This window comes from Puntigrus tetrazona, chromosome 7 (genome assembly GCF_018831695.1).
Source record: "Puntigrus tetrazona isolate hp1 chromosome 7, ASM1883169v1, whole genome shotgun sequence".
Classification (NCBI taxonomy): domain Eukaryota; kingdom Metazoa; phylum Chordata; class Actinopteri; order Cypriniformes; family Cyprinidae; genus Puntigrus; species Puntigrus tetrazona.
Window position 1 is genome coordinate 36,410,465 of NC_056705.1, and position 19,216 is coordinate 36,429,680.

A 19,216-nucleotide genomic window follows, 5' to 3' on the forward strand; every position below is an offset into this window, starting at 1 on the left:
GCTCTATCCATTTATTCAAATCATGTCTGTGTGAGGTAGTTATGATATTTTCTTATCATTATCATTATCTTATCGTTCTTATCATCTTCACAAATAAATATATATATACATATAAAATAATCATTAAAAAATAATATATATAGATATATAAATATATATATATATATATATATATATATATATATATATATATATATATATATATATATATATATATATATATATATATATTTTCTTATTTTTAATTATATATTTTTATAAATATTACATATATATATATATATATATATATATATATATATATATATATATATATATATATATATAATACCTAGTATAAAGTTTTATTTTCAAGTAATGTTTTGGTTATTATATTTCTGTTCTGTTTACCAGAGATGAAGACTTGAATGATCGTAATGATGTAAAATAATAGCATAAAAATCAGCAGGATATTAGGGAATATGATCAGACAGTGGCGGTAAGATACACTTAACCCTTAAGAAACAGTAGTGCCTGATGTGGTCATATCATATTTAATTACATCATGTCAGTTAATATGACTTGAAAAAGTAAAACAATCCTTCTGGCTGGTGTTAATTATATTGCTAAAAAAAAAAGCAAATGTGAAGATAAGGCTTGTCATTGTTCTCCGCCGCCAGTGGAGCTCGGTGACTGTGACTGAAGCCACAAAATTTGAGTTTGGTTCTTTATTTCTCGTTGGGTAAACGCCAACGTTCCCACAGTACCATCACAACTTCATGCTTGATGAGCAGAAAAACAGTTGGGTAAGAAATTAAAGACTGAAAGCGGATTATTTAAACAGAAGTGTTAAAATAATTGTTAATATTTATTGAATTATACATATATTATATCATACGTAAACCTGCATACAGTGTGTTTTAAGTATTTATTATAGAGTGTTTTTTATAAATGATTTTAACATTGAAACATTTTGCATTATATGCCTTGTTTATTGCGTATTCAATATGCTGTGTATGTTTTGTATTTGATTTCATTGTCTATATTCTAAATTGTTACTAATAATATTAATATTACTATTATAATCATATTACTTTTTTCAAGTAACTAGTAAAGTAACGCATGGAGTTCTAGACTAAACATGCGTTGATTCTTCTCACAAAAAAGAAAGAAAGAAAAAAGATTAAGCATTCATCAAAATGAATGCAAACTCAGACACAGACCTGCAATAATTAAATATGCTAAATAGCACAAATGTATCTAATACCATTTTATTAACCAATGTCTTTGCTGCTGACCTATGATAATCGAGTTTAACCGTACTTATAAGCAAAAATTACTTTAGATAAGCTTCTTTTTGTATTGCTGAAGAACTTTATTCTCCTGCATTCTACTGTACAGACAATAATTTACTCTTATTTCAGCCTGAGCTTTATTCGTTGCACTTTTTGGTATATAAAATAACATATTATATTAAAAAGAAGCAGTCAAGCCCTGCTCATATTTAATAAGTGATGCGAAAGTAACGCAAAAGTAATTGCATTGCTTTGCATAAAGTAACTAAGTAACATAATTAGTTACCTTTTTTAAGGAGTAACACAATATTGTAATATATTACTTTTGGAAGTAACTTTCCCCAACACTGTCCACAGAGAAATGAGGGTCCTTCTACTTCTGATCGTGATCCATGGAGTAGATGGAAAAAGTACGGTTCCAGAAAGCAACAAGTGGATAACCCCTCGTAAGTTCCTGAACCCTTCCTCAAACCATTTCAGTATTGTTAGACTTGTGCCTTAAATCTTTAAAAGTCTCACAACCAATGCATATGTATTATACGTGGTGGCTAATTCATTCATATCTGTACAAACTCATTCGTACAATTTTGTATGATTTGTCTAATGTCTAGTGATGGGTGGGTGCAGGGGCGGAGCTAAAAACTTAAAATACTCAATTGAACAAAAATCTAATTTGTACAAATTCGGAACCTCGGAAAATATGAGATCAGGCCGACTAAGGCTACATTGAGTGTTTAGAAAAAAAAAAACAATTGTCAAATATTATATTTATTACAGCATGTTTTCTGTTTCTGATAACGATACTACTACTACTACTACTAATAATAATACTTTCATTTAGAGAGCACACTTTAACTTGATCAGATGTCAAAGTAAAGATTTATTATGTTGCAGAAGATTTCTATTTTAAATAAGTGTGTGTTATTCTATTTATTCATTGATTGAATCAGGGTTTTCACATGTGTGGGTTTCAACAATTAATGTTTTTCAACATTAATAATAAGAAGAATATGCTCAGTGATTGAGCACAAATAATAAGTTAAGTAGTAAATCAGAATATTAAAATTATTTCTGAATGATCATGTGTCACTGAAGAGTAATAATGCTGAAAAATCAGCATTGCAGCGAGATAAATTGTATTAAATATATTTATATTTGGTGAGCACATAAGACTTATTTTAAAAATGCATATTAAAACATATGTAAATGTAAAATATATATTAAAACGCATTGTTTTTATATTGTGGCTGATGGATATTCATTGGAACACATTTTGAATTTTGTTCATTTCAAGCTAATGTGTTTTCATTTTTCCTTTTAAAATTTAACATCAAAATTATGTTTTCTTAGTGATTTAATAATTAGTGAATTAAAATAGTAGAATGTCTGATTACTTTTTTCCTTTCATTTTTTTGCAGCCGCAAATCCAGCATGTAACTCTCAAAACATCTTGTGTAACCAAATTGTGGATAACTTCAGAGCTGTTTGCGTCTCAAACAATAAAAAAGCAACTTCGGACCTCCCAAATTTTAAAGATGACTGCCCTGACGTGCTAAAAAGTGAAAAAACTTTGAACACCTACAACAGGTAGGTGACATTTAAGATCTGAACAAACTTCATGAGTTTTTTCGGTTGATTCGGGTTGATTTGGACATTATAATGCAGGGCGGAGAAAGCAGTCATACACAGCATTATGAAAATGACAAACCAGTCAAAAGACTACAATTTTGGGGATTTTGCTTTGACTGTGGTTGAGGTGAACCTAACAAAAGGTTTCCTAGCGATCACCGCTCCGAAAGTAAGACTCTACTTCCAGATTGCATAACTATAAGAAGGCATAATTAATAATACAGTAAAATCACTTAATACCTTTTATTTTAAGGTGTCTAATAAAACACGGACAGTACAGACACTGATCCCAGTGGAGCCTTTCCAAAACGTCTCTGCAGCTAAGCAGAAAGTTGGAATAGTTACATACGCTTCCAACCAGCAGTTTAATGTAAAGTTTTTCATTTTATTGTTCCGGCTGTTTCATAAACCTATTTGCACTGTTCTTACCCATCACGCCTTTATTATAATAACCTGCATGTTGCCTATGGTTGTGTTTTTACAGCAAAAAAATCTCTCTGTAATGTCTGATGTCATACGGGTTGAAGTTATTGGACGTGACATTGTGAATCTGACCAGTCCACTTAAAATATTTTTCCTGGTGAACAATTACATAAACCACACGAGCGTAAGCATGCCTTTTCAAACGTCCTCAAAATGTCTAAAAGTATGGCAGCAATGTGGAATAATCAGTTTTCGTTGATATTCATAGATAAACTACATATATTCCTGTCGATACTATGATGAAAAAGGTGGGTGGCAACTCAAAAATGATACAGTCATGTTGTTCTTAACCTGCATGCTGCTTTATTTCTGTGGAAGACAAAATAAGATCTTATTCATATTAATCACATTCATTTAAAGGGTTGGTTCACCCTAAAGTGAACATTTTAAAAACTTATATCCGAACCAGTAAGACCTGATTGAACTTTTGGTTGTGTTGCTGTATACAGAAAGCTCTTCGATTTCATCAAAAATATCTCCTTTTTTTTTCTTCTGAAGATGAACGAGTTTGAGGGTGAGAAATGAATGACAGAATTTTCTTTTTGGGGTGAATGAACTCTTTAAGTATAGATAAAACCTATTACCATTTTTAAACACTGCCGCAAGAATAACCGAAATAACTATTTGGAGTGCTAATTTTGCACATTTCTCAATATTAACTCTAAATGTCGCCGTTGACCAGGATTGTGTATAATATCAGTCTTTAAATGCAAGATATAAGTAGCACAATCAGATATCCTCAGTATATCTTTAGTCGAACTCCAGTACTGTTTCCACACAAATAAAGTGCAGTATAAAACTAGCTGTACCAGCTTGGCAGACTTTAAAAGTTTAGGTATATTTAAGTATGTAAATATGTAAACGCATTGGCATGACGCAAACGTATTTCAGATACGGTATATGTGTTTTTGGTTTAATTTTAGTGGCGTGTCAAGCTACAAAAAAGACGAGAGTCGCGCCATAAAAGTGGTCTCTATGTCAAACTGGCTGGAAGTTATTGACTGAAAATATTTTCTGTGCGCACTATTTTGGTATTTTCTTTTTTTTAATTTTGAGCTAAAATGCATCACTAATGTGAAATATGTAGAAAACAACATCTGGAAAAAGGATGGCTGTAACACCACTCAGATCAATGATACTGTTGTGGAGTGCTCCTGTAACCACATGACCGCTTTTGCCGTGCTTCTGGTGAGTTCTGAGCCATCGATCCAAGCGGTTACCAAACGTGCAAGGTAGCTGATATTAACTTGATTCGCTCGTTCGATACCCCGTGCCCTTTTATCTCCTACACTCTGAATAGGTTGAAGTGAATAACATTGACGGTCAGCAATGGGAAGTCTTGTCGTACATCAGCTACGTAGGCTGCGGCCTGTCCGCAGTCTTTTCTGCTTCATCTATCATGTCGTTCGTTTTCAACAGGTGCCGTTCCTTCCGTTGTCGTATATATGTGTGAATACAAAAATATGCATATAGATTTACATTGGGAGGTTTAAATGCATGCATGTGTTTCACAGGAACGCAAGAGCAGAAGTGTCCAGCAGCATTCACGTGTCTCTGAGCGGTGCTCTGTTCCTCCTCAACATGAGCTTCATGCTCAGCGAGTGGGCCGCTAAATACACAGTGATAGAAGTGTGTGTGTTTATTGCTGTGACGATACACTACAGCCTGCTGTGTTCTTTCACCTGGATGGCTATTGAAGCCTTGCACCTCTACCTTCTTCTGGCAAGAGTCTTCAACATTTACATCAAATACTACATGGTCAAGTTGTCCCTGATTGGATGGGGTGAGCATCAAGTGATATAAAAACAGATAGATTTGTGAATCGATGGCAGTGTTTGCAACATATTTAGGGGTTCTAGTGCAAAGCGATGAAACCCTATTGTATCCTTAAAAGGATTTTTATTATTTTTCTGCCATAAAACCGATCGTCGTATAGATGACAGTCGCTACTCAGATACAAAAACTTGTGAACTACAGGGATCAAAATTGTGAAATTGCTAATAACTCCTTTGTAATAACTAAGCGTTAACTAAGAATTCTGAGGAAAAAATGTCAGGATTGATAATGAATACTGTAACTCTTCTTTGACGCAATCTGTATTGTTAAAAGTGTATATAAATTAAGGTATATACATTTTATATAAATAAAGTGAATTTACTTGGCAATTACATTTTGTTTTTGTTCAAAGCATAAATAATCATCTATAGAAAAGTGCTATAAAATCAAAGACACATCTAAACTTGTGCGTTTTTCAAAATTTGAGGTTGATATATACATAATTAACTTTCAGTAATATACAGTATGTATATTTTGGGTGTGGTACCACCAACTTTCCAGAAAGTAACTAACATAAGAGAATATAAAAACAAGCGGACACTGTGTTGAAGATATAATGCATCCTCAAAAGGGTTAAAGGTTAACTCCACCCCAAAATAAAAATTTTGTCATTAATCCCTTACCCCTGGGTCGTTCCAAACCCATACAAAGTTTATTTGGAACACAATTTTATATATTTTGGATGAAAACTGAAAGACTCGTGCATTGAATGACAAGTAATTAACAAAGTATAAAAGACATTGTCAGAATAGTTCACCTGCCTTCAGTGGGTTAAGTGTAACATTATGAGGCTAATAACACAAGGATACACTCTCTATGTGTATTTATACTTTCATTTGAATGAAAACAGAGCATGCACAACTCATTCAACTTCCTACAAGCAGAGAAAGATTGCAGAAAGACTAAAAACATAAAAATATAATAACTAGCATCTGGCTATGACTCCATTGAGGTGTTGCTCACGCTAATCATTAGCGATAACACATTTCCTAAAACTCAACTACAACTACAACATTTTTATTTTGAAGGGGAGAAACCTTTTAACAAGGACAGATTACATGTTAAATATTAGAAAGCGAGGGGAAATGGCGGACGGCTGTTGGAGATAGACGTGTGTTTATCTTGTTCCCGCTCTAGCGTGATATTTTTACTTTTCTTTCCCCACCTCCTATTTTTACCCAGTTTTGTTTAGAAAGATACTACAGGTTGTTTTTTTTTTCCTTTGTCGTGGCTTCTACGGAGTTGAAACGACATAAAAAGGATCCGAACTTAGCATGACACAGAACTTAGCACGGCTAAGTTAACGATCGCTAGGTTACTGGAACAGAAAAGACTTTAAAGCTGTTACCTCATCTTTGGAGGCTAAGACTGACTTGACTCGGTCCACTATTTCGGACCACAGTCACAGGATTACCTCACTTAAAACACTATTGTGACAGAGGAGTGTTTACTTGCTCTGGAAAAGACATGTTCGGTGCATGCTGTCGGAAAACAACGCTAAACTTATAGACGTCTCTCTAAGCAGAGCTCTTAGAAAATATTAAATATAAATTTTTTATTACATTTTATATTACATTTTCTGTTTTGTTTTGCTCTTTCTCCTGGGGCATGTATGGTTGAGGTTTTTTTTTTTTTTTTTTTGTTTGCTGTATATTTTACGCTTCCAGTAAGAGTATGAATCAATTCAATCAAAATACCAATAAAAAAAGATTGGAAGTAAGATTGGAGATATCAGAAACATTAAGAAACGATGACTGAAGTGTGTATTTGCTCATATTCAAATTTTTTCCTCTTCGCAGGAGTCCCTGCTCTTCTTGTTGGAAGTTTGTTGTCGGTTCAGCCACTAACCCATTCATTCTATGGCATCAAAAACGTGACCTTATCGAATTCAAATGCAACGAATCCAGTGTGAGCCCTCATATCATGACGCAACCTTTTCATTTTTACCTTGCTTTTAGCTTTTATTCAGCTTTCATTGTTTATTATACGTTGCACAGTTGCTGGATCACGGAGCCTCTCGTCCTTTACGCCGTGAACCTCTCCTACTTCACCATCATATTCGTTTTCAACATCACAGTTCTAATTACAGTGTCCAGACAGATCTTTAAGCTAAAGAAAGCGGACAACAAGCATAAGAAACTAGCAGTGAAGGATGCCAGCACAGTGCTGGGCCTCATGTGTCTGCTGGGTACATCGTGGGGATTGGTTTTTCTTGGCTCCGGATATACCAGCTACGCAATACTCTACATATTCTGTATTTTAAACACAATGCAAGGTGGGTTTACTCTAGTCACAGAACAAAACAAACGCTTTCTGATAATATATAATAATACAGATTGCCTATCATCTTTATTGCTGACAGGCTTTTTTATCTTTCTGTGGATGTGTCGGACGACAAGGCCAGAAAAACAGAAAGCAGCTGATACCAAGTCTTTATCCACTGTGGAGACTTTATCTATTGAAAAACATAAGGAACCGAAATAAAAAATGATGAGTTGAACAGATTCATCGCACGCAAAATATATGTTTTTTGTTTACATAATATATGTGCGTGCACTGTGTGCATTTATGAAATGTACGCATGTATATCTTTAATAAAAATAAAAAATGTGTAAATACATGTAAACATTTTGTGCGTGTGTGTGTATTTATATATACATAATAAATATACATGCAACATGTTATGTAAAGAAACTTTTATTTTGGATGAGATTAATCACAAATGCATATTAAAATATGGGTTTGATTGTAGCGAATGCATAAATTGATCAAATGTATATACCCCTCGTTGCAGTTACCTATCCTAACGGGAGTAGAAGTGCATATTTCATTTTTTTGAAGCACAGTATTAATAAGTTATCATTGCAAAACGCTTGCCTATACCTGCAAGTTATTTGTGTTAACCTGGCAAAACAAGATTTTAGTTGTAATCCTCTTTTGTGCCGCAGTGGTTTGATATTTTTTCCACAAAATAACGATTTTTGGTGGAATTACTTGGCTATTTTGTCAAACATGAAATTGTGGCATGCCCACTATATTGTTCCTTCAGATTTTGAGTGGCAAAGATCAAAATAACTTAAAAAATAAAGTATTTGTAGGTTGTTCTCTCATTTTAATCTCCACAGTAGGATAGTATGCCAGTGCAAAACGTTTAGTTCACAATATTTGCATCAAGGAAAATGAGCAGCTCCGAGAGATGTTTAAACGTCACCAACATGCAAACGATGATGATATTTAAAAAGCAAATTGTATGTTGTGGGCTCAAATTTTGTAACAGTCTTTGTTATGTATTCCAACTAAATTCCAACTACTCTGAATAATGGAACTCGTTGAGTTTACTTTTTTTACTTCTTTTCGTCGATCACAGAGCCTACAATTTCTTGTTGTGAGAAAGTCTCGCGCTAAATAATTTCATTTGTCGATGCTTTTGGAGTCAGATTTTGCACCAAAGAAGGTTAGAACAAATTCATCATCACCAAAACAAAAAAAAAAGAAGAATTATTAGAGGAACATCCACGATGATAATAATTAATGAGAATGCGGCTTCGGTGTCATCTAGTGGCTGATAAAGGGAACCACATCTTCTTACATTGATTTAAACCGTTGTTGGAAAATGAAAAAGTTTAGCTTTTAATCACATCCTAGAGATTGCAGGGTTAGCTTAGTACAGTTAGGAAGTTAGAAAGAGTAACCTAACCAAATGAACCACAGGGAATATTATCAATTAAAGATAACAAATGATAAAAGTATACAAAATGCACAACAAAACAATGAATATATTCCTATAAAAAGCTACTACATTCCTATATTCCCTAAAAAGCAACTTACCGAGAATGGAATGGGAAAAGCCATGGCTTGTAGTTATAGATTTAAAATATTTGTATTTTTCATACTGGTCTTTTACTGTGAACAATGGTGACACGTGCAATACTTATTTTACTCGCCGGGGTGGAAGAATATTTCAAATAACAGATTTTTGTCAATTAAGATGCACCAGAAAGATCATTTCCCATATCAATATTGTGAAGCTTGTTTGTAAAAGCATTTCAGACTTACTTTCTGATAATAGTTAATAGTTCACTCAAAAATGTTAATACGGTCATCATTTACACATCGTCAGGTAGGATGTTTTGGTCACCAGTGACTTCCATTGTGGGGAAAAAAAATATGATGAAAATCAATAGTGACCCAAAACAACCCGGTTACAAACTTTCTTCAAAATATCTTTCTTTGCGTTCGGCAGAACAAAGAATATCATTCAAAATTTGGAACAGTTCGAGGATGAATAAATGATGACAGAATTTTCATTTTTGGGTGAACTGTTCCTTCCTAGCACAAAGAGGTAACAAATGAGAGCTTCTTGAAATAATAAATACTTTATTTATTAGAATCATAAATAATCAAGGTTTAAACATTGGAGAGCGATGTGGATCATTAGCCTTCTTTTTCGATGCATGAATTCAGTGAAAACCTTATTTCAGATCTTGTGCAAATCAAAAGAAAAAGCAGGATCGTCTGGTAAGTGGTTCTGATCAACGTACATTTCTTGTTTTGAATGAGTAAATGACGAAAGGCCTCATGAAGCCTGTCCCTCGTCACAAACAGCGGAAGATAACTTAACCTCACTCATACCTACACTGGTCTAAAGTTAGCCTGTGAGTCAGTGTCTGACAGTTCATCCTCAAGTTGTTCACAGTCTGTGCATGAAATGTCTAATGCATATCAAATACGAAACTTAAAACGAACTAGCAAGAACTTCCTTAAACTGAACTAAATATATTGTGATTGATCACAGTCTGGCTGGCAGCCTTCCTGTCCAAATGGGTGTTTGTTACCCAGAAGCACACAAAACAAGCATACAGTCCATTATATATATATTATAAGATCTAGTGATACAGTGGTGGTCACATATTAATGCTTGCTTTTTTGTACCCACCCTCATGAGTTTGTATCTTCATTTTAACAGATTTGGATACATTTTGTATTACATCACTTGCTCACTAACTGATTCTTTACAGTCTTTGAATGAGAGTCCAAACAGCTGATGAACATTTCACAGTATCCATACGTAAGCAATCCACTTAAATATGGCTTAAATATGAGTGCCTTTTGAACAGACTGCTGGTTATAAGTAACTTTGCACCTACAAGTCAGCTAACTCTAATTAGAATATTAGTACACTGCCTGGTTAATATCTGCTCTTTAAACTCTGTATTGTGAGGGTCTGCAAGCACATGCCAACTTAATATAACCCTAACTGTTTACTAATACTCTACTAACACTCCAATGAGAGTTATTTGTGTTTTCTTCATTCGAGAAGAATTGCACCAAGCTGCTTGGCGATGGTTTTGTGGCCCATCCCAGTCTTGTGTAGCTTTACAATCTCGTCCTTGACATCTTTGGACTGCTCTTTGTTCCTGGTGATGGTGGAAAATTAGAAATCTGATTGATTGGTGGAAAGATTAAAGATACCTGGGAGCCAGAAATCTTGCTGACTGATAGGGGATCAAATACTCATTAAAAGGCAAATCGATATGACTTTTTTGTAGTGTGTTTTCTGGATTGTTTTGTTGTTATTCTGTCTCTCACTGTTAAAATAACCCTACCATTAATACCATTAAATGTGAAAGGACAATGGGGACTGTATTATTTTTACCTGAGAAAGCATTATTTTGAATTATGGACTGGTATTGTAAGGTATTTCGGTTAGAAGCGATGCTTTAAAATAAAATGCTTTAATGAATGATTTTTTTTGTACAAAATTACTTCAGCAGATGTTAATTGATGGCCTGCATTGGTGTGGATTACCTGTGGATTATTATGATGTTGTTATCAGATGTTGGTTCTGATGAAGAAACAAACTCATCTACATCAGCATCTAACATGGTCATTTTTGGGTGAACTATTCCATTAAAAGAGGCAATGAATCGCCGTATGTTATAGTCATAATGTACGGTCGTAATAGTCACAAATACTGACAAGGCTCGTTGTTGTGCTCAGCTGTCAGTCGAGCTCATTGGATATATCTAAAGCCACAATATTTGGGTATGGCTTATGATCAACTCCCAGTGTGACTTCTGAACTTTCCATACAGAGCTGTCACCACTTCATCCTACTAGGAAAACAGAAAGGTAAGTAGGTTCTTTTGGGATCATTTTGGAGTGTTCATGTAAGTTATTTAAAGAGATGAAAATTTCAATAACGTCTTGAACACCTTTTTTTGTTAAAAATGATGTACAGTAAAAGTACTATGTATTTTATTATATTAAAATAGATTTAAATGGTTAATTTCGGGGTGTTGTCTTAATGAAGTTATTTCATTTCCATGGCTGTATTCTAATGTCCATGAATCCTAAGATGCCCCAGAGAGCTAAAGATATGTCAATTCTACTTCTCATCATGATCTATGGCCTGGATGGTGGACAATATGACAAAGGTAACTATTGAAAGCACTTCATTTCTTATAAAAGCTAAATTAAATTGTATTAAATTGATTACACATTGCTCGCTAAATCCCGTCTTCCTGAAATAAGTCACTTTTTATTTAAATACTTGATTCCCTTGTGTTCAGAATTTGTACTTTGACATTATATTTGCATATAATGTCCATACACTTTTAATTAAATAGTTTGACAGATAAACAGATGGGGAGACCAAGGTTGGTCCTATGGCTTTATTTTTGAAATTTCCAAAAAAACCCGAAATATAACAAAAAGTGTAACCAATTTTTATAAACGTATCAAATCTGAAAAAATGTAACCCGTTATAATATTGATTAAGCAAGTTGATATTTTGCTTATATTTTTCTTCTATCTTCATTTGTGTCCAATTACGAACCGCATGAATTTAATAAGTACTATTAATTATGTATGCAGTCATGTGAAAAAACGCTTTACATTCAGGTGCGCATAATTATTAAGCAGGTTTTCTTTCAGAGTAAAAAAATTAATAATTTTTTTGCAAGATTAACTATTGGATAAGTATAGAATAAGTATATATATATATATATATATATATATATATATATATATATATATATATATATATATATATATATATATATATATATATATATATATATATATATTTACAATTTTTTTTCAGAATTTCATGGTATTATCTCACAATTCTGAGAAAAAAAATAGAGTTGCGAGAAAAAAAGTTCACATCGTAACTTTTAATTGGTAGGAATCGCATACTGAAGTGTTATGGAATACAGACTGTATTTATAAGGCTTTACAGACAGATAACTCATAATGACAAATTCCCTGTGTGACAACTAGCCCCAGTCTCCCCTAAATCAGAACTTTTAAATGATAAACTAATTTAAAGACTTACATTTCATTCTGTAATTGTGTATTTTCCCTTTTCAGATCAAGTGCATCTAACACTGACAAATAAGACAATAGAGATAATAATTTCCATAGCTGGAGGCAACATTACTGTTTTGGACGATGCAGAAAATTTGTTTTGTCATTCAATGACAAGTTCATGTTATATTGAGTGCTCCTATTACAATATCAGTAAGGAAAACAATTTCACGGAAACAAAAACATTTGACCTGAAAATGCTCAGTAAGAATAACACAAGAGTTGACTTCAGCATAGGTAAGCAAGCATTTAACCAGTTACGCGACAGCTTTACAAGAAACGCCTTGGCAGGTACCGGGATGTTAACTTTTCCTGTCATGCGTCACTGTAGGCGACACAGAAACCAACTGTACCGTGGTAGATTGCTTGCCTAGTGAAATGAGTGCGCTCCTGAAAACGAAAGCGGAAAAAATGAATATGCCAAGTGACATGAGAAACGTTCTCAATATCAAAAGGATGTGCAAAGATGCGATCTTTCAAGACACCGTTTTGGATTCCTACATCAGGTAAATATAACCTTGTTAAAAATGTACAATTCTTTCAGCGGACATTCTGAGTTTTTTGCTTCTTGATTTTTGCTTCTTGTTTTTATCTTACATTTTTGCAGTGTGGAAAAGAAAGCCATCAATGGCTTTATAAATATGGATCGTTTTGAGCAATCCAAAAGCTACTATCAGGAGGATCTTTCTATCACCGTGGCTGAGATGAATATAAGCGCAACAAATGATTCTCTAGAAATCGCCGCTCCTGGGGTAAGACTCTTTCCCCATACTGTATGTGTCAAAAGTCCAAGCGAACATAATTCTGTAAGCTGCTCTACGTGATTTCTTCGATTTTATTCATAGGGACTTTTTCCAAAGTGAATTCGTCTGAAGCACTGACCAAACTAAGCAGCTGAATCATATCATTAGACGCATTAGTTAAACATTTCTACTTAAAAACTCGGTCATGCATGACAAAAAAACGTTGGTTGCTACTTTACATTAGGTGGCCTTAACTACTGTGTACTTACACCTGTAATTACATTTATAATAACATTGTTGACCCATCTCTTACACCCTAACCCTTACTAAAACCTAACCATACCACCAAACCTGTCACTAACCTTACCCATATCCCTCCTCAATAGCGGCAGAAGTGTTTTTCGATACATTATCAAACACATTAAGTACATTGTGCTTATTGTTTTGATGTAAGTACACAGTAGTTAAAGCCAACTTTTATAAAGTGTGACCAAAAGTTTTTTTTATGCATTTAGTTAATAATTGATAAAGGGCCATTGAATTATTAGGTTTTGGACCCATGCAAACTATTGTTTTCTACATAAAGCATGTTTTTTTGTAGTTTGCGTTGCCCCCTATAAGTGCAGAATTATCATAAATTAAAAAGGATATCGTGCCGATATTGTCTAAAACCCCACTTTTCTAGGGCGCTTTCTAAACTTTTGGAGGACCGGTGTAAGTTTAACATTCTCAAGCTTACTGAAAGGAAGTAAAACATTTAAATACATATTAATCACAAATGCAAATGATTTTTGTACATATAAAAATGGCCGTAGGCTACTACAGAAGTGACCTCCTATGAACATTTAATGAAATAATAATACTAGACAAGACTTAAAGACTCATGCAAATGCTGAATATCACTCATTATAATAGTCAGTGACATTCCCATCAACTGTCCATTGATCTGATGATCCTGGGGAGATTAATCAAAGGAAAAAACTACAACAAAGTAGCAAATAAACATTAAGCGGACCTCCTTGCTGTCGTCAGTACAAATAGCCAATTTCATTGTGTCTGCATTAAGACCCAAGTGTTTTTCTTTGTATATTCAGCAAAATACTCTGTCCATAAGCACCTCCAAGTCATAGTTTCATCTCATAACAGCAGCTTTGGGCATGTGACAAAATGTAAAACATTGACGTTATGCAAATGTTTCTGTTAGTTTTACTCTAAACAGTTGCGTAAACAGCCATTCATTCAAATTAGAGTGTTTATTACATCAAAGTTTGCACGAACATTGGGTGAGGTTGAGAGCGGAAGACTGAAGTGGTTGATCTAGCTCTAAGGAAGAATAATTAGCTTTTTGGGTTAAAAGAATGAAATGAAAGCGTGCAACTGATATTCAAATCCATGTCAACTTTGGTAGAGTGTTTTATTGTGATGCTTTTTTCCTCAAACCCTTCCATATTCACGTAATATGAAATAATACTAATATTTGGTGGAATAATATAGTTATTATAGGCATTAACTGGCAAATGACAAATGCCTGATATAATCTATGTCAGACATTGATGTTGTACATGTAATAAATTTTTTTCCTGACTGCATTAATTTTTTACTGAAAGGGTGAAATCTCAATTAAATGGGCTGACTGCATCACACCAGTGCATTTTATGTGGGATATTAATAAAAAGAAATGGCTTACAGCAGGGGTTTTTTTGGTCACAGCAATTTATTCAAACAATGTATTGAAAAACATATCATATATGAGAATGTAAAATATGCTGACTATACTTTGTGTGTGTGTGTGTGTGTGTGTGTGTGTGTGTGTTTTTGCTTTTAAGGTATTTAATTGTGATGAAGTAGCTGGAATAAAGATCCCGACTGAGCCTTTCAAAAATGAGAACAATACCAAATTTGGCATAGTTACCTACGATTCTGATCAGCACTTAAAGGTTCAAATCACATCCATTTATGATCTGTTGAGTGTCATAGCGATTAGAAAACTGGTTACATTTTTGCTAAATGTACAGTAAGCTATTCAGCTTATCGTCTTTTTTTACAGTTAAAAGCGGGAAGTACATTGTTTACCTCCAAAATCGTACGGATTGAAGTCCCTGGACGTGACATTGTAAATTTGATCAATCCACTTAAAATGAAGTTCAAATTAAAATTAAATTACACAAATACATTATCTGTAAGTATAACTTGAATGAAATATATATATATATATATATATATATATGAATATATATATATATATATATATATATAATTTATTTATAGATTTAACAATTGCACATTGTGCAAAAATGTCCTGGTAATTATTTCTTTCTGTTTTGTAGTTACATCAAAAGAGCAACCTATCCTGCCAATTCTATAATGAAAGCGGTACAGTAATGGTTAATGGTTATTTATATGAGGCACACATGAGGCACGTATGAATTTTGTTTACTGTCACATAGGAAGCAGGACCTGGGAATCGAACGGCTGTAACACCACCCTGATCAGTGATGAGTTTGTGGAGTGTCACTGTAACCATATGACCCCTTTTGCTGTGCTTCTGGTGAGTTCTGGGATATCCACCCATGAAATAAATTCAGCACTTCAACACTTTAAAATGATCGGCTAATACTGTTTAAAGTTCACTTCCACCTCTCATCTATCCCCCTTATTAACCCTGAACAGATCGACTTGAAGGATTCCGCAATAACCGAAAAGCAATGGGAAATCTTGTCGTACATCAGCTATGTAGGCTGCGGTCTCTCTGCGTTCTTTTCTGCCGCCACTGTCTTGTCTTTCATGTTCAGCAGGTGCAGTTTCTTATGTTTTTTTTATAAAAAACGCATACAGAAGTTGTGCTTCGATTCACATAGTGTGTGTTTTTGCAGTAATGCCAGAGCAGAAGTGTCCAGCAGCATTCACGTGTCTCTGAGCGGTGCTCTGTTCCTCCTCAACATGAGCTTCATGCTCAACGAGTGGGCCGCTAAATACACAGTGATAGAAGTGTGTGTGTTTATTGCTGTGACGATACACTACAGCCTGCTGTGTTCTTTCACCTGGATGGCTATTGAAGCCTTGCACCTCTACCTTCTTCTGGTCAGAGTCTTCAACATTTACATCAGGCATTACATGGTCAAGCTGTCTCTAATCGGATGGGGTGAGCATAAAAAAAAATCTACAAAACCATAGTGGCTGAAAAAGACATGCGGAATGCGTTAATGGGATGCTTTGAATCCCAAAAATGTAATTTAAAGGAATAGTTCAAAGCTTATTCACCATCAGGCCGTCCAAAACATGGATGTCCTTCACCAGATTAGATTTGGAGAAATTTAGCAAGTACGTTACTTTATCAGCAGCGGTGAATGGTTTCCGTTAGAATGAGAGACTAAAAAACTGATAAAAAGCAATAATCAACAAACAATCTAGAGGATTTCAGTCCATTGACCAACACCATGTGGAACAAAAAGCTGTGCGTTTCTAATAAGCAAGTTCCATCATTAAAGTGCTTCATATTTCTTTGGGCCAAAGTGCCAGTCAATAATCCATGAAGTAAAAAACTTAGTTCTCTGTTTCCCCTCATATCAAAATCAAAGGGAACGTTTGCTTAGAGCTGATTTGGACTGTTTTCGCTAGTAAATGATGGGTGATCTGTGCACAGTTTCCATCCTGATTCGTTCGAGATGGCATTTTTTGTGGAGAAAAGAAATCTTAATGGTGGATTTATTACAAATTTGCAGCATTTTACACAAGATGTTAACTGATGGGCTGGAGTTCAACCATCCAATCCATATTGCTTCAAAGTATGTATCATGCTGTATGTGCAAGCAGTAAAGGTCCAGGGGTTGCCAACAGGATGGACAAAAACAGCTGAAACATACTTCAGAATATCTTTAAATGTCATTCAGGTTTGGAACAATTAGTTAAATAAATGGTAAAAAGTGTTTACAAAAGTGATACAGTGTTTTTAAAAAAAAACATATGTGATCGAAAAAAGAAATAAAAACTAAAACTATTCAGGCGTGTGAGGAAAATAAATGCAAAAGTAAGCCAATCCCGTGATCTTGTCTCCTTGACAGGAGTCCCAGCTGTTATTATTGGAGGCTTGCTGTCAGATAATAGGATTTATGGTTTAGCCGAGATCACATTTTCCGATACAAACTCAACAAATCGAATGTAAGTCTTTACATTATAACTTTGCATTCAATACTGACAAATGTAGTTACCTAGGATGCTCACAATGTGAACCCTTTTCTGGTACAATACAGTTGCTGGATCAAAGACATCCGCGTCCTGTACGGCGTGAACATTGTCTACTTCTCCATCACGTTCATGTTCAACTTGGCAATCCTAATCACAGTCTCCAGGCAGATCTTTAAGCTACGACATGTGGGCAGCAGAAATGAGAAGATGCCAGTTTGGAAGGATGCCGGCACAGTTTTGGGCCTCATGTGTCTGGTGGGAACAACATGGGGTCTGGCCTTCTTCAGTTCTGGATATACCAACTACCCAATACTCTACCTGTTCTGCATCTTAAACACAATGCAAGGTAGGTTTACTCAGCGTACAAGAGAGAAAATAAAGGTTAACGTCATGCTAGAGAGTCCATGATAAAACCCATGCATTCTTATTCTTGTTATTCTTGCTGTCATTTGGTGTAACCATTAGGCTCAATGTCATAATTTATTACTTAAGTGTAATAACTTTTTTTTTGTAAATGTAAAATTCTTCTTTTTTTTTAACTATAAATCCATGACTATGAGAAGTCTTTGGAGAGACCACGTGTTGGTTGTACCATGTGATCTTGCTTGTCGAAACACATGACTTGAGTTTTCAAATATTAAGACATTTTTCTTAAATATTCTTTGATCTTTTCCGGAACTTTATTCTTTTAATGAGGCTTTTCAAAACTGTTATATCATCACTGTCATACCATTGTATCCCCCTGACATTTTTGACTTTGCGCTCCCACTAAAAATACCACATGAATTGTCATAAACTCATCATAAAAAAAGTGTGCTCAAGTCACGATCGTCATGTCACGATCAAGTGATGTGACTTTCCACGGTTGTTTGTTCTGGTTTAGAAAATATTGGTCACATCGCGATCAAAGCGATTATGTGAAATTAGCATTTTTTTCTGCAACCAAAAGAAAATTTGGGTCAAAAGGGTTATTATCATGTCACAACACTAGTCTAGGAGGATGTAAAACGGGTTTCCCGGTAAGCTGAAGTGGAATAATTGGAAGAATACTGTGACGTGAGGACTAAGAAAATGGGAATGGAAACTTTTTAAAAAATAAAAAATGGTGGACTGAACCATAATGCTTGTCTGTTTACAGGGTTTTACATCTTTGTGTGGATGTGTGGTACAGCGAGGAAAAACAGAGCACAAACGGCTCATTCCAAGACCAAATCCACCATGGAAAGCTCCAGATAAGATCCTCTCATTCAGTTCTCTTACTAAAACCTCATGACACGACATCTTCCAGATGACCCACAGAAACGCCCCTGGGTTAATGAAAATGACACACAGGCAAAAAATGGCGATCTTGAAAACGTTTCGCCATGACCTTTGGGGGTTGAATTGTTTTATTTTGCAAGATTACTGCCTTTGGTAATAAAGCGCATCGAAGAAAAAGAAATTTCCTCTTTGTAGCTGTAGACATACTAAAACCTTATCTATCTAACAAATATAAACCTACTCAACATATCTAAAAAAAATATTAAAAGCTGTGATTTATCAATGAACATGGCAAATGCAGAGTTGTTCTATTATTGTTGTTTTTGAATTTTATTATAATTTAGTTCTGAAATGTATAGGTTTTTTTTTTTTCAAAAATCATGGTTTTTATTTATAGCAGTGGTTTTTGGTTTTATGGTTTTATGGGTTTTTTTAT

At 34.4% G+C, this 19,216-nt stretch overlaps 1 protein-coding gene across 1 annotated transcript; it reads left to right on the top strand.

Annotated features, from left to right (window-relative positions):
• The first annotated feature begins 738 nt into the window (after window positions 1–738).
• LOC122347999 lies at window positions 739–19,215 on the top strand. Its single transcript, XM_043243230.1, has 27 exons — window positions 739–785; window positions 1,632–1,720; window positions 2,693–2,861; window positions 2,940–3,072; window positions 3,157–3,273; window positions 3,388–3,510; window positions 3,595–3,738; window positions 3,885–3,900; window positions 4,402–4,574; window positions 4,687–4,805; window positions 4,901–5,169; window positions 7,022–7,130; window positions 7,220–7,497; window positions 11,059–11,108; window positions 11,580–11,658; window positions 12,596–12,829; window positions 12,924–13,098; window positions 13,200–13,344; window positions 15,162–15,272; window positions 15,383–15,514; window positions 15,663–15,708; window positions 15,783–15,883; window positions 16,006–16,130; window positions 16,209–16,477; window positions 17,397–17,493; window positions 17,586–17,866; window positions 18,659–19,215. Exons 1-27 carry the CDS (start codon window positions 766–768, stop codon window positions 18,754–18,756), a joined length of 3,702 nt encoding a protein of 1,233 aa, XP_043099165.1. The 5' UTR covers window positions 739–765; the 3' UTR covers window positions 18,757–19,215.
• Window position 19,216: the final 1 nt, after the last annotated feature.

Excerpts from the sequence above, each read along its gene's own strand:
- LOC122347999 (XM_043243230.1), top strand. The coding sequence starts at position 766 with ATGAGCAGAAAAACAGTTGG. Across the intron at positions 15,884-16,005 it reads CCCCTTTTGCTGTGCTTCTG|ATCGACTTGAAGGATTCCGC; the intron begins GTGAGTTCTGGG and ends AACCCTGAACAG. Across the intron at positions 17,494-17,585 it reads ACAAACTCAACAAATCGAAT|TTGCTGGATCAAAGACATCC; the intron begins GTAAGTCTTTAC and ends GGTACAATACAG.